The sequence below is a fragment of the Setaria italica genome, chromosome VII, assembly GCF_000263155.2.
Source record: "Setaria italica strain Yugu1 chromosome VII, Setaria_italica_v2.0, whole genome shotgun sequence".
Lineage (NCBI taxonomy): Eukaryota > Viridiplantae > Streptophyta > Magnoliopsida > Poales > Poaceae > Setaria > Setaria italica.
Genome location: NC_028456.1, coordinates 24643611 through 24656175, shown reverse-complemented (window position 1 = coordinate 24656175; position 12565 = coordinate 24643611). Strand labels below are relative to the sequence as shown.

The window sequence follows — 12565 nt, the reverse complement described above, 5'->3', positions numbered from 1 at the left end:
CGTCCTTCAAACAACATAACAGACTTCCAGCATCAGATGCTGCGTGGCGAGTCCTCGGACAGATTGTATCAATATCAACACAAGTAGCGTTTCAGGGATTGTAAAAAGAAAAGGGTAATGCTCGCCTATTTTGTGTTAAGTCACCGGTCGTTCAACATTCTATCATACTAAGAATAAATTTAATCATTCTCCGAGTTCATTAACGCACCAGTGGTCTAGTGGTAGAATAGTACCCTGCCACGGTACAGACCCGGGTTCGATTCCCGGCTGGTGCAATCATTTTTTTTCCTAGACGTCAGCTCAGCAATCTACAATTTTGTTCGTGTTTGTTTTCTTCCTTTCTTTTGAAGTGGGTCTTTCGTTTTCTTTGATGCCTTTCAATGTGTTGCCTGTCCTGAGATCCGAAGAAAAGATTCAACCGAACTTCGAAAAGCTATGAACGTAGTTGATCCCAAATACTTGAGCATCGATGTCTTTGGAGTCTTTTGACCGAGTGGCGCCTAGCTAACTCCAGATGATACTAGTTCACTATGCAATCGTTTTCCACTAAACCTTTGCCTTCAGGTTATATAAACTTGACGAGGAATTGTTTAGTCTAATCTGTTTGGTTTTGGACAGATTTAGCGGCTCCTTTGTGTCATTTGCTCTTTTTTATTTCTACTAATTCCATCTAGATTAGATTGAGTATTTCATTTAAGGGTCAAATCTTGTTGGCCAATGAACTAGTGCCACTTTTCTTTTTTAAAAAAAGAATATTAATAAAGTAATTTTTTTGTCAAATGCTACGAATTTCAAACGGAGGGAAGTTGGAAGCGCTACATCCTAAAGTAGAACGCGTGGGAATTGAGGTAGAATTGAACGTCATCGTAGCTCGTAGGATTCAGATACGTGTGAGTGGGGCCTAATAAACTTCTACTTGGTCATAGTAACTGTTACGAATGTTGTTCGTAAAGTATATACCTATAAAAAGTAGGTAAGATTCGTGAGACCTCGACTCTTTCACCAGAGAACGGATGACACAAAACCTCGACGGTTACGTTTTTCTCGTGCTTCCAGACGGATCCAAGCAACAGAACACGCTATCTTTAGCAGGTCGGCACTCGGCACCCGAATCTTCCTAGTTCCGGTTCCTGGGACCCGATTCCCTTTGCCTTTTCGAAAGAAACGGAGGCCTGATTCCGATCCGGGGAACCTGCGTGCAACAAACTGCCGCACCAGCACCACCCATCAGGCCATCACCCGCGCCAGCGCGCCACGGTTTGGCATCCCGAGCCCCGGCCCTGACACGCGCGCCTCAGACTCAGTAGTTGTTAGTTCGCCCGCGCCGGCGGCCTGTAGAACGGAGGAGCGCGAGTCCAAGGGATCCCGCGCGGTTCGCGGCGGCAGCGAACAACCGCGCAGCGCTTGTAGCCGCGAGGCGGGCGGGAACGACAGGCAAACCGCAGACACCAGCCAGACGGGCGAGCCGAGCCCTCCCTCCGCGCACGCGCAACTCGGGCTCGTACGGCCGGGATCGCATCGCCATCGCCATCGCCATCGCCGTGCGTAGGCGCACCCCCGCCGCGACTCGACTGGCAGGCGCGCGCCCAGCATTGAACCCCCCCGCGTGCGAGTGCGCGAGGAGGAGGCGTCGCGGCGCCCGCAATAAATCCAGGCGAGGCGCTGCGCGGCCGTGCGACGTCGCTGTCACTTGGCCGACTCGTTCGTCATCGACTCCTCCTCGTCCCTGGGGGCTGGGTGGGTCGGGGGCACTTCGCTGCTGGGCGGCGCGGGCGCGGCTCTCGACTCGACGGCGGGGTTTTGCTCGCTCGCTTTGTCTCTCGGTGAGGTTCCTGGCTTGCCTTGCCCCTGCATGCATTCGTTTCTCCTCCTTCTCGTCGTCCTCGTCCTCCCTCGGCGCGGAGAGGTTGCGGATTTATTTTGCGGGGTTTCCATTTCATTCGTTTCTCCTCTCGTCAAGATTGTGGAAGGGATTCACGGGGATTAAGCGATGTTGTTGTTGGGTTCAGTGTGAGGGTTCCCTCTGCAGATCCTGCCGTTCGAGGTCGGTTTCAGACGAAGATTGCACACAAATCATACAGAGACAGGCTACCTAGTAACATTTTTATAACACTTCGACAATCCAAGCCAAATCGACATAGCAAATTCACGTGTGTGTATGTGTGTACAAGGGTGTAGTACATGGAGCATGAATGCATGAGGGGGCCATGGCCCCCCTTACTAGCTCCGTCACTGGAGATTTGATCTGATTTTGAATTTTTTTCCCCTTTCGCAATGGTTGGGTAAGATCACGCGTGTTTCAAGTCAGCATTGGTTTTGGGGCATTACTAGTTCTATGCAATGCTCAATGCTGAGTGTGCAATTCCAAAAGATATGATTATGGCTTGAGGACATAAGCTAGAACATATTCTTTGTTCTTCATGCAAAGGCATTGGGATAAGATTCCACGCCTTTTGATTTGGATAAGCCTGATGGGAACTTTCGCAATGCTTTCACGACATTTACACTAGAGGGCTGATAGCTTTTGACGAGATATTCCCTTCTTTCCTTCTCCCGCATCAATTTTTTTGGATATGTTCTGACTGATGTTGATGCTCGGAAATTTGTATTTTCTGACATAAAAAATTCTTTTTTTTTTGAAGGAACAACGACATAAAAAATTCTGATGCTTGCCGTACTGAGCAACTTTTGTAATATGCTCTTCCAGCAGAATTTCCTAGAGCCTGTATCTTCGTGCTAACTCCAGTGAATTTCTGTTTTAACGATGCAGTGAAGTGCGTGACCACTGACCAAGTACATCTGAACCTACGTCAGTGTGTAAAGGCACTTGGACGCAATGGAGGGTGGTGTGAATGTAGCAGATAAGGCAGAATTTAAGGAGTGCTTGCGGCTGACATGGACACAACCTTATATCCTCCAGCTTGTCCTGTCTGCTGGCATCGGTGGTCTTCTTTTCGGATATGATACAGGTATCTGAACATGATAGCAGACAAAACAATCTAATCTTTTGACTTGATAGATAGCGGTGCATAGCTAATGCATGTTTCAATCTGCTCCTTTGGCTTCTCTTTCACAAATGCAATTTTAGTATTTTGAATTGAAATACAGTTAATGCGCCAAATAATATGCCTGTATTCTGGAGGGAAAATAATATAGTTTCAACTTCAACATCACTAGTTGTTCAGTCTCTCTTTCTTAGTGACATTTTACCTTTTTACTTTTAAAAAAAGAACTGTTTTTGTTGAGCACCTTGAATTTCTCACGAAAACGAGGTTCCAGGAAATTCTCCTTTTACTTCATAACTATATCACGATGATGTTAATATCGGTAATGCTAACCATCCTATGTCCGACGCGGACGGAAAAATATTGGACGCTCAGGTCCACTCAAACGGCGTAAGGGCGATGGACCCAAAGTATCATTTCAACCAAGCTAGTTGCAAGCTCAAGTCCGATCGAGAGTTATCTATTTGCTGCAGTGCTGCATGCTAGGTTGCTTGCTATACTTTCCCCCAAAATCCTTCACTCCTGCTCTGCTTTCTCCTTGGAGTTCGCCACACCGGCTATGGCGGGCACCGCGCCTGGACCTCGCCCCCACCCTGCCGGCTATGGAGGTCGTTGTGCCCCGAAGCTCGCCCCCGCCCCACCAGCCATGGAGGCACCTCGCCGTGCCCGGATCGCCCCCCGCCTCGCCGGCCATGGAGGCCCCCGCGCCTGGAGCTTGTCATCCGCATCCTCTCGGGCGTGGCCCCAACCTCCTCTGCGTCACCGTCCGCCGCCTCCCGGCATGACGCATGGCGCGGCGAGGCTGTCAGTGAGCGAGGCCGATAGCCATGGGCGCGCGTGGCGGGAAGTGGTCTCCATGGCCGATGAGATGTTTCTGCATGTTGCAAGTGTATGTTTCACGTGTTTCGGATGTTTCAGAAAAATGTTGCAAGAATTTCATGTTGATGTTGCAAAGTAGATCTAGATGTTGCATGAAACATGCGCTTGATGTTGCGGTGGGAAATTTTTTAATCAGAAACGATGTTTACATTGAACGATTTTTCGCATATTTTTCAATGTTGCAACCTCGTACTTTCGATGTTGCAGATGTTGTTTTTGAATGTTGCAATGGAGCGTCCGATGGAAGTTTCCATCGGACGTCCGGGCGCTAGCAGCGCCCTATTAATATTGTGGTGCATTCAGTGCATATATGCTTCTAAAATGTTTAGGCATTCTGATTTAATTTCCTGCTAGCCATGTTCATCCCACTTACATACTTTAGAAGTTCATAATCTAGCTGATTAATTTGTCATCCTGTTAACAATTATGCTCTGCTAGGTGTCATATCTGGAGCACTTTTGTACATTCGAGATGATTTCGCTGCGGTGGAAAAGAGCACTGTATTAAGGGTACGGCCTCTCTCTGGTTCAAGTATGGGGCTAACATGTTTTTCTTCAGAAAGAAAGAGAAGTATGAGACTAACATGTGATGTCTCGGTTTATTACACATAACAGGAAACAATAGTGAGTATGGCCGTTGCTGGAGCTATAGTTGGAGCTGCATTTGGTGGCTGGATGAATGACAAGTTTGGAAGGAGGCCTTCCATCATAATTGCTGATGCCCTGTTCTTTGGAGGTGCTGTGATCATGGCCTTTTCCCCAACACCTACAGTAATCATTGTTGGGAGGGTCTTTGTTGGTCTTGGTGTTGGAATGGCTTCCATGACAGCTCCTCTGTACATCTCTGAAGCCTCGCCTGCTAGGATCAGAGGTGCTCTTGTGAGCACAAATGGTCTTCTCATCACTGGTGGCCAGTTCTTGGCATACCTCATTAATCTAGCCTTCACTAAGGTACTGACATTACACTCGTCATCTTCTACAAATTTGGGAAACCTTTATTTTGGCAAGGAGTTGCATTTACGTTATCTCCATGACTCGTGTCAGGTGCCAGGAACCTGGAGGTGGATGCTTGGCATTGCAGGGGTTCCTGCCCTGGTCCAGTTCATACTGATGCTGATGCTGCCAGAATCACCAAGGTGGCTTTACAGGAAGGTTGGTGTGTGTTTATGCACAAAAAGTAGTTCATATGCAGTAATCATCTTAGGATCCAAATACTATACTGCTGTCTGTACTATCTACTATGTAGTAATGTAGTAAATTGTCACTGCCAAGATAAAAAATGATTTTGCTGAAAAAGAAAAAGGGAAACTACTTTGAAGCTTTTCTCTCTTGGTGAAACAACCAGGGTAGGAAAGAGGAAGCTGAATCAATCTTGCGGAAGATTTACCCTGCGAATGAGGTCGAGCAAGAGATTGACGCCATGCGCCAGTCTGTCGAAGAAGAGGTGCGGCTTGAGGGTTCCATCGGCGAGCAGGGCCTGATTGGCAAGCTGAGGAAGGCGCTCGGCAGCAAGGTCGTCCGGCGGGGGCTGATGGCCGGCGTCATCGTCCAGGTCGCGCAGCAGTTCGTGGGCATCAACACCGTCATGTACTACAGCCCGACGATCGTGCAGCTGGCCGGCTTCGCGTCCAACAACACGGCCATGGCGCTCTCCCTCATCACCTCGGGCCTGAACGCCATCGGCTCGGTCGTGAGCATGTTCTTCGTGGACAGGGCCGGCCGGAGGCGCCTAATGCTCATCAGCCTGGTCGGCATCATCGTGTGGCTCGCCGTGCTCGGCGGCACGTTCCTGGGCGCCGCGCACCACGCCCCGCCCGTCAGCGACCTGGAGACCCGGCTGCTCGCGAACCAGACCCAGGCGTGCCCCGGGTTCAACCCGAACGTCCGCTGGAGCTGCGTGAACTGCCTCAAGGCCGCCTCCACTTGCGGCTTCTGCGCTCACCAGGGAGACAAGGCAAGCCTTTCATTGCAACATTTTTTTTTAATTTCAAGTCTCCATTCCCATCTTGCCGGAATCGCTAATGGTGATCTCGTCGGACTTGCAGCTGCTTCCGGGAGCGTGCTTGGCGCTGAACGACGCGTCGCGGCGGACGTGCCGCGCGGGCCATCGGGAGTTCTACACGGAGGGGTGCCCGAACAACTTCGGGTGGCTGGCGCTGATCGGCCTGGGCGCGTACATCGTCTCCTACTCCCCCGGCATGGGCACGGTGCCGTGGATCGTCAACTCGGAGATCTACCCGCTGCGGTTCAGGGGCATCTGCGGCGGCATCGCGGCCGTGGCCAACTGGGTCTCCAACCTCATCGTCACGCAGACGTTCCTGTCCCTGACCAAGGCGCTCGGCACGGCGGCCACCTTCTTCCTCTTCTGCGGAGTCTCCTCCCTGGCGCTCGTCATCGTCTTCTTCACCGTGCCGGAGACCAAGGGCCTGCAGTTCGAGGAGGTGGAGAGGATGCTGGAGCGGAAGGACTACAAGCCATGGAAGAGGTATCACGGCGTCGGCGACGTCGGGCCGGGAAAAAACCGTGAGATCGGCCTCAGTGCACCATGAAATTCCCATGAGTTGCGTCCATCTAGATCCAGGTAGCAATAATTCGTAGTTAATAATAGGTTGTCTGTTGATCTCTTCTAGATTTCCAAGAAGTAAAAGATGAGGAATTGGTCAAACTCCAGTTATGAAAATGAAAATGTGACTACAAGCCTAAATGCGTATGCAGTTTGCCCTGTCATTGTCTGCTTGAAACAGACAAGCGTATCGTGTACCAAGGGCATGTTTGTTTCCTCTTGCTAAACTTTAGTTGCTAAATTTTAGCAAAAGCTGTGTAGATTCTTGCTAAAAGGTATTTAATGAGTTGTAAAAAGACCTATCTACCCTTATTAAAGGTGCGCAGGAGGGGGGAGACAAGCAATAAATGAGGGATATATGTTGTCCAGCTCACCTTTTAGCAAGTTTTAGCAACCAAAAACTTGCTAAAGTGCTAAACTTTAGCAACTCAACTTTAGCAAGTTTTAGCAAGGATGTTTGGCAGTTTAGCAGCTAAAAGAGGTGGAACCAAACACCCCCTATTGCAGTGAAACTAATCCAGTTAGACTTCCTTGCAACTTTCAGTGACCACTCTAGGTAGCCTTTCCAGACTGGCATCCTACTTTACACGTTCATATAAGGATAACCACAACCCATTTCACCAAATTGGCCCGTTTCTGTCTCACTTCACCAGTTTAGTACTCAGCATCAAAGTACATAAACATCAATATCGTTACCATGGGTACAGGTTGTGCATCTGGAGTGAAATGCCGGTACTGCAACAGGTGATTCTTCAGATCATTGTATACAGATCCTTATTGCAGGGTTCAAAAGCTCATGCTACCAACTGATGCTAAACGTAGGCGTATCTACGCCTCACTGTTTTCACTCGTTCTACTGTTATTTACAGACGCAAAAGATAAAACACCAGGTAGAAACAGGCATGGAAGACTGGATCAACAGATGGTCATGCAGTCATGCTCCTGCCTTGTTGCTAAGTGAGCCAGCCTCTGACGCCTGGACATCTTCAACCAATGCTGCAGTTCTGCTTCCCTCGCCGCACACCCCTATGGAGCCCCCTGCCGACAGAGCTGAAGGAGGGGCGGCTGCTCCCGCTGCTGGACTGGGAAGAAGATGCAATATGCTGCGGTCTGTGTTGAGATTCTGCCGCTCCTCGAGCTCGTGTAGACTCATCACATGTTTCTCTAGTACGCTTCTGTGAATCTATGGCACAACAAGCACCGAATGCATTGGGGATAAGATTTCTTATCTCGTGCACATGCCAAGATGAAAGGCGTGTCCCAAACTCCCAATATTGATTATCATTAATATGTACTTTTGAACATATGACACCACATAATAATGCACTGTTAGAACCTATCTCGAATGCACGGTGATATAATTTAGTGGTTAACTGTAAGATTATATTACCTTTAGAGAGTCAAAAGCATTACATAAAAGATTATGTAGATAGCCCAAATGTAATAGAAGATTAACATTCAAAGTAAACTCAATGAAAGTGTACCTCGAGTAAATCACGACGTGTCCTCTCTACCATCTCGTGAAGTTTCTTCTGAAATTCTATCTGCACCTGTAATGCAAATTCTTGAATGCGTCTGCCAAACAAAACTTAAATAGTCACATATTTTTTTCTGTGCAACTAACGATCCTTGATTAAAGTGGCATTAAACAAGCAGTGAGATTTTCCAGGGTGAAGAAAATAAGGCTAGGGGTATGCATCTTGAAAGGACAAGAGTATTTGGCTACTGAAAACACCAGCCATCAGAACAAAGAGTTGAGTTGAGTCATTCAATTGGTATCAGTAGAAGCATGCCAAATGATTACTTTCAAAAGCTTAGGTTTCTTCATTGATGCTTAAGAAGCTACTCTTGCACCAGCAACAGTATAAAAATAAAATAGGCTTGCACATGGAGACGAAATTGTAACTCACATTTGTACATCTGAAGCTGAAGGTATGCCTTCATTAGACGTCGCCGTATCTACTGATGTGCCTGCAACTGGTCAATGCAACGAACAACTGGATAAATATGGGACTTGAGTGCAAGTATTTCTTTGAGAACGAAAGAATGTATAACACATACAAAATACTAAATTACACGGTGCTGATAATGATGGGAAACAGTAAAATAATTCAAGCAAGTGAAAAGTACTGGTTTGAACAACCATCGATAGCTGACCTTCAGATGGGCGATGCCTAACTTGAGCCAATTTATATTTCTGCCTTGAGCATTGCCTTTAATTAGCAAACTTTTAAAACAGAAACTATTGTTGCGCTACTAATTTCATTTTGGAGGTGAGCATACCTGCAAGTGGCTTTTCACCTGCTCACGTGTCAGACCTTCAACATTCATGATGTCAAGAATGGCTTTAGGTTTAGCATCTGCATTTGTTCAAAGATAATGAGAGGCAATAGGAAACCTACTGTACTGTGGACGAGGATAGAGGTGATCACAGTGCTGAGATTTTACTTTCACAGCCACCGAGCTGGTTGACGGCATCTACGAAACGATCATGCATTTCCGTAGTCCATCGTCTTCGCACCTTGGTCCTGAGGGGTGAATGGACATTTATAGTTGCTGGAGGAGAAACAGTAGGATACAACTGCCCAGGAATTGTAGGAACTGAAACTAATTGATGGATTATGTGCTCATCCTGCCGTGTCTCAGAATTTAGATATGAGGAATCTGGTGCAGATTCAGCCTGTGTAAAAAGGAAACATGTCAGCTCTAACTTGAGCATATCAAGGAACATAACATGGAACTGTTCCAGAAATATATGGGGCCAACTACCTAACAATTTAAATAACATGTCCAATGCCAGTCTCAGTTTCCATGATCAAGTAAACATTACATCACTAGTCACTACTCACTACTTCTTTTGAGCTAAATTACCATTTGTGGATAGTTCAAAGTCATGTCAGCAGTAATAATATCATCCAAACGTCCAGTCACCAAGCATCTTAACCATTCATCTCTGTCGTCAGATTCATTAGGTTCTCTAACAGAACCACAATCTGGCTGTTTCTCAACACCAATGTCATTGTTATTCAGTAAATCACCAAGTTGGTCCGCAGAATGTGTTGCTTCAGCAGGTAGTACAGGGTAATTACCCCCTAAAGGTTGTTCTGATACTCCAGAATAGGATATTGGGTCAGAGGACCAGATTTCAGCATTCAAAGAATGAACAATTGATGGTGTCACATTAGGAAAACGCCCATGTACAATAACCGTGGAGAAAGTACTGGAAGATGATGCCACAGATGTTGAACAAGGTGCCCCGGTACTAGCAGGCAAAGACTGTAGAGCCATATCATGAGGATACAAGGACTTGTAAGAAATGGCATTTGACTGGTGACTGCTAGTTAGTTCTCCATCTGCAAAAACAACGCACATGTTCAGAACTTCAAGTTCTAGGAGGAAAACATTTGTAGAGCTTTGGTACTGGAAATTTTGTAAATCTGGCTTTCGACTACCGTGTGCCTGAATTCAGTTATCAAGCCTTCAATCAAATTTAGGGTAGTAGATGACTGGAGTCAGCATGATAACTGTGATGAGTGGTACAAATTATTGAGAAGATAGAACTGGATAAGTTTCCGGCATGTACCAGTTAACCAGTACATGGTGTTTATGCACAAATTGTCATATTTATAGCAGATTTTCCTAAGATGAAAGTTTATGGACTTACTTTTCAAAAAAAAAAGAAAGTTTATGGAGTTCAGTTTCAGAGTACAGAGAGGGGAAAGCCAGCTACAGAGTACCTTGCTAAAATTGCATAGGCTGTGCAGAAAAGGGAAGCCTTGCTGCAAAGAATGAACGCGGCAAGTCATCCGTGCTTGAATTGCGCAAAGTTGAGAACGTGAGGGGATGAAAAATGAGAGATTACGAGTTTTTAAGATGACACACGCAACGAAAAGAAAAAGAAGCAGTCCTAAAACTGATCACCGATAAAAAAAAAATCTGTACAAGAGAAAAGTGGCAAGAACTTGATATATCACGGGTGAAATCTATGAAAGGAATCTCACCTTCGAACAGCCAGCAAACGAGACGAATTGGTCGCGAAAACCTGCGATTTCCCTTGGATTCACCGATTCAGGCGAGCCTTGGACACGCGAAGCAGGCGCAGCTATATCATATACTACGGTACCATCGGTTTCGCCTAAAATAAACGGAAGAAACAAAGACATCGGATCGTGATGTCTATGAGACGAGCGCGATGACAGCATTGGATTAGCAGGCGACGACGCGGAGAGACAAAGAGGGCGAGACAAAATCTAAGACGATAAAAAATGCCGGAGCAGCTGCCTGCTGCAGGTCAAAGGAAGCGGAGAAGGGAAACAAAAAGAATAGGATGAAGGGTATCCCGGGGGATTTGGGAGGTAGATACCATCTCGTCATACTGGAAGCAACGCGGGAAGCACCGCGCCATACGAGAAGGAGACGCGAACACTAGCTTCTTCCATGCGCAGGCCACTCACCGCCTGCGCCGCAACAACATCCGGGCTCTGGAGGTTGACAGCGTCGTGGTCTCCTCGCACCAAGACGAACGCGCTGACATCCCACCTCCGTGGGCTGCTGAGCGCGCACACGGCGACTCCGGGCTCCATCGACGTCGCGGCGCTCTACGCCGACTCGGTGCGGGTTGATGGGGCGCCTCTGCTGGCGCCGTTCACGGAACCGGAAGCGCGCGCCGCGGTGTGCTCGATGAACAGGGCCAGCTCCCCTAGACTGGACGGCTTCGGGCCATCTTTCTACGCGGCAGCATGGGCCACGGTGGCGCCGGCGGTCATGGAGCTGGCCTGGGCATTCCAGGCAGGCACTGCGGAGCTTGAACGACTGAATCGCTCCTTCATCGACATGATCCCCAAGAACTCAGCTGCCACAACCCCGGGAGACTACCGCCCGATCTGCCTGCAAAATTGCTCCCTGAAGATCATCTCTAAGATGCTCACGACACGGCTACAACACCAGATTCCCCGCCTTGTTGATCCAGATCAGACAGGATTCATCAAGGGGCATTCGATTTATGAGACTTACATCTACGCGATGGAGCTCGTCCAGTGCTACCACCCCCGCAAACTACCCACCCTGGTTCTGAAGCTCGACTTTGCCAAAGCATTCGACTCCGTGGATTGGCACAGCCTCAATGCCATCATGGGCGCGCGCGGCTTCCCACCCCTCTGGAGCAAATGGATCGTGGGCATGCTGCAAAGCTTGAAGCTTGCTGTCCTTGTGAATGGAGTTCCTGGTCCGTGGTTTGCCTGTGGAAGAGGCCTACGGCAGGGGGATCCGCTATCCCCCTACCTCTTCCTCCTGGTCGCGGACATCCTGCAATAGATGATCAAGGTTAATAGAAGGATCTCACACCCTGCCGCGTCGGGACAGTCATGCCCTGTTCTTCAATATGCCGATGACACCCTCATTCTCCTCAAGGCAGATCACGATGGGCTAGTGGCGCTGGAGCAGGTGCTTGATTTGTTCTCCGAAGCCACAGGGCTGCACATCAACTTCAACAAAAGCACAATGGTGTCCATGAACGTTACCAGCTCAACGGTGCCAGCGTTGCAGAGCATTCCTGGGTGCCAGCTCGGTAACTTCCCCCAAACCTATATGGGGCTGCCAGTGTCCAATGAGAAACTGAAACTATCCGCGTTCAGCCCTCTCATTGCCCGAGCTGATAGGCAACTCAGCGGCTGGTGCGCCTCCTTGCTCAATCCAATGGGACGGGCAGTGTTGATAAATAGCGTCATGGACAGCCAGCTCACCTACGCTATGTCAGTGCTGCTCCTTCCTCCAGGAACAATTAACGCTCTCAATCGCCGGCGACGTTGCTTCCTGTGGTCCGGGGAAGATACAGTCAGCGGCGCTCAATGCCTTGTTGCTTGGGAACAAGCGTGCCAGCCCAAAGAACAAGGAGGACTCGGCATCAAAGACCTGACCATAAAAAACAAGAGCCTCTTGCTCAAACTCCTTCACCGCCTGCACCACCCCGAGGGATCGTCCTGGGCGCGCTGGGCCCGAAGCCATGTCGATCTTGTGAACCTGTGAGGCGACATCAAGGGCGCACACTGGGCAGTTCTAGAGGAACTGCTGCCGCTCTACCGCGCCATCACCTGTTCTAAGGTCTACGATGGAGCGGCAAC

At 48.5% G+C, this 12565-nt stretch overlaps 2 protein-coding genes and 1 non-coding gene across 5 annotated transcripts; 2 read left to right on the top strand and 1 right to left on the bottom strand.

The window, feature by feature from the left end:
* Positions 1 to 204: 204 nt before the first annotated feature.
* TRNAG-GCC lies at positions 205 to 275 on the top strand. The gene has a single exon. It is a non-coding gene; the product is annotated as a tRNA-Gly (tRNA).
* A 1052-nt stretch (positions 276 to 1327) lies between these two features.
* On the top strand, positions 1328 to 6812 carry LOC101771289 (probable inositol transporter 2). Of its 2 annotated transcripts, XM_004976133.4 has the most exons (7): positions 1328 to 1823; positions 2771 to 2969; positions 4323 to 4393; positions 4499 to 4834; positions 4928 to 5035; positions 5229 to 5837; positions 5929 to 6432. In XM_004976133.4, the coding sequence occupies exons 2-7, from the start codon at positions 2837 to 2839 to the stop codon at positions 6430 to 6432; spliced, it is 1761 nt and encodes a 586-aa protein (XP_004976190.1). In that variant the 5' UTR covers positions 1328 to 1823; positions 2771 to 2836. The 2 variants fall into 2 exon arrangements, with proteins under 2 accessions (XP_004976190.1, XP_022684506.1); XM_022828771.1 differs by lacking the exon at positions 1328 to 1823 and having other exon boundaries at positions 2837 to 2969; positions 5929 to 6812.
* A 307-nt stretch (positions 6813 to 7119) lies between these two features.
* On the bottom strand, positions 7120 to 10809 carry LOC111257895 (protein PHOSPHATE STARVATION RESPONSE 2-like). 2 transcript variants are annotated; one of them, XM_022828226.1, is made up of 8 exons: positions 10448 to 10809; positions 9318 to 9799; positions 8895 to 9126; positions 8730 to 8806; positions 8604 to 8643; positions 8357 to 8423; positions 7931 to 8021; positions 7120 to 7629 (listed from the first exon to the last, which is right to left on the bottom strand). In XM_022828226.1, exons 2-8 carry the CDS (start codon positions 9732 to 9734, stop codon positions 7381 to 7383), a joined length of 1173 nt encoding a protein of 390 aa, XP_022683961.1. In that variant the 5' UTR covers positions 9735 to 9799; positions 10448 to 10809; the 3' UTR covers positions 7120 to 7380. The 2 variants fall into 2 exon arrangements, 1 of the variants encoding a protein (XP_022683961.1); XR_002678504.1 differs by having other exon boundaries at positions 7561 to 7629; positions 7931 to 7996.
* Positions 10810 to 12565: the final 1756 nt, after the last annotated feature.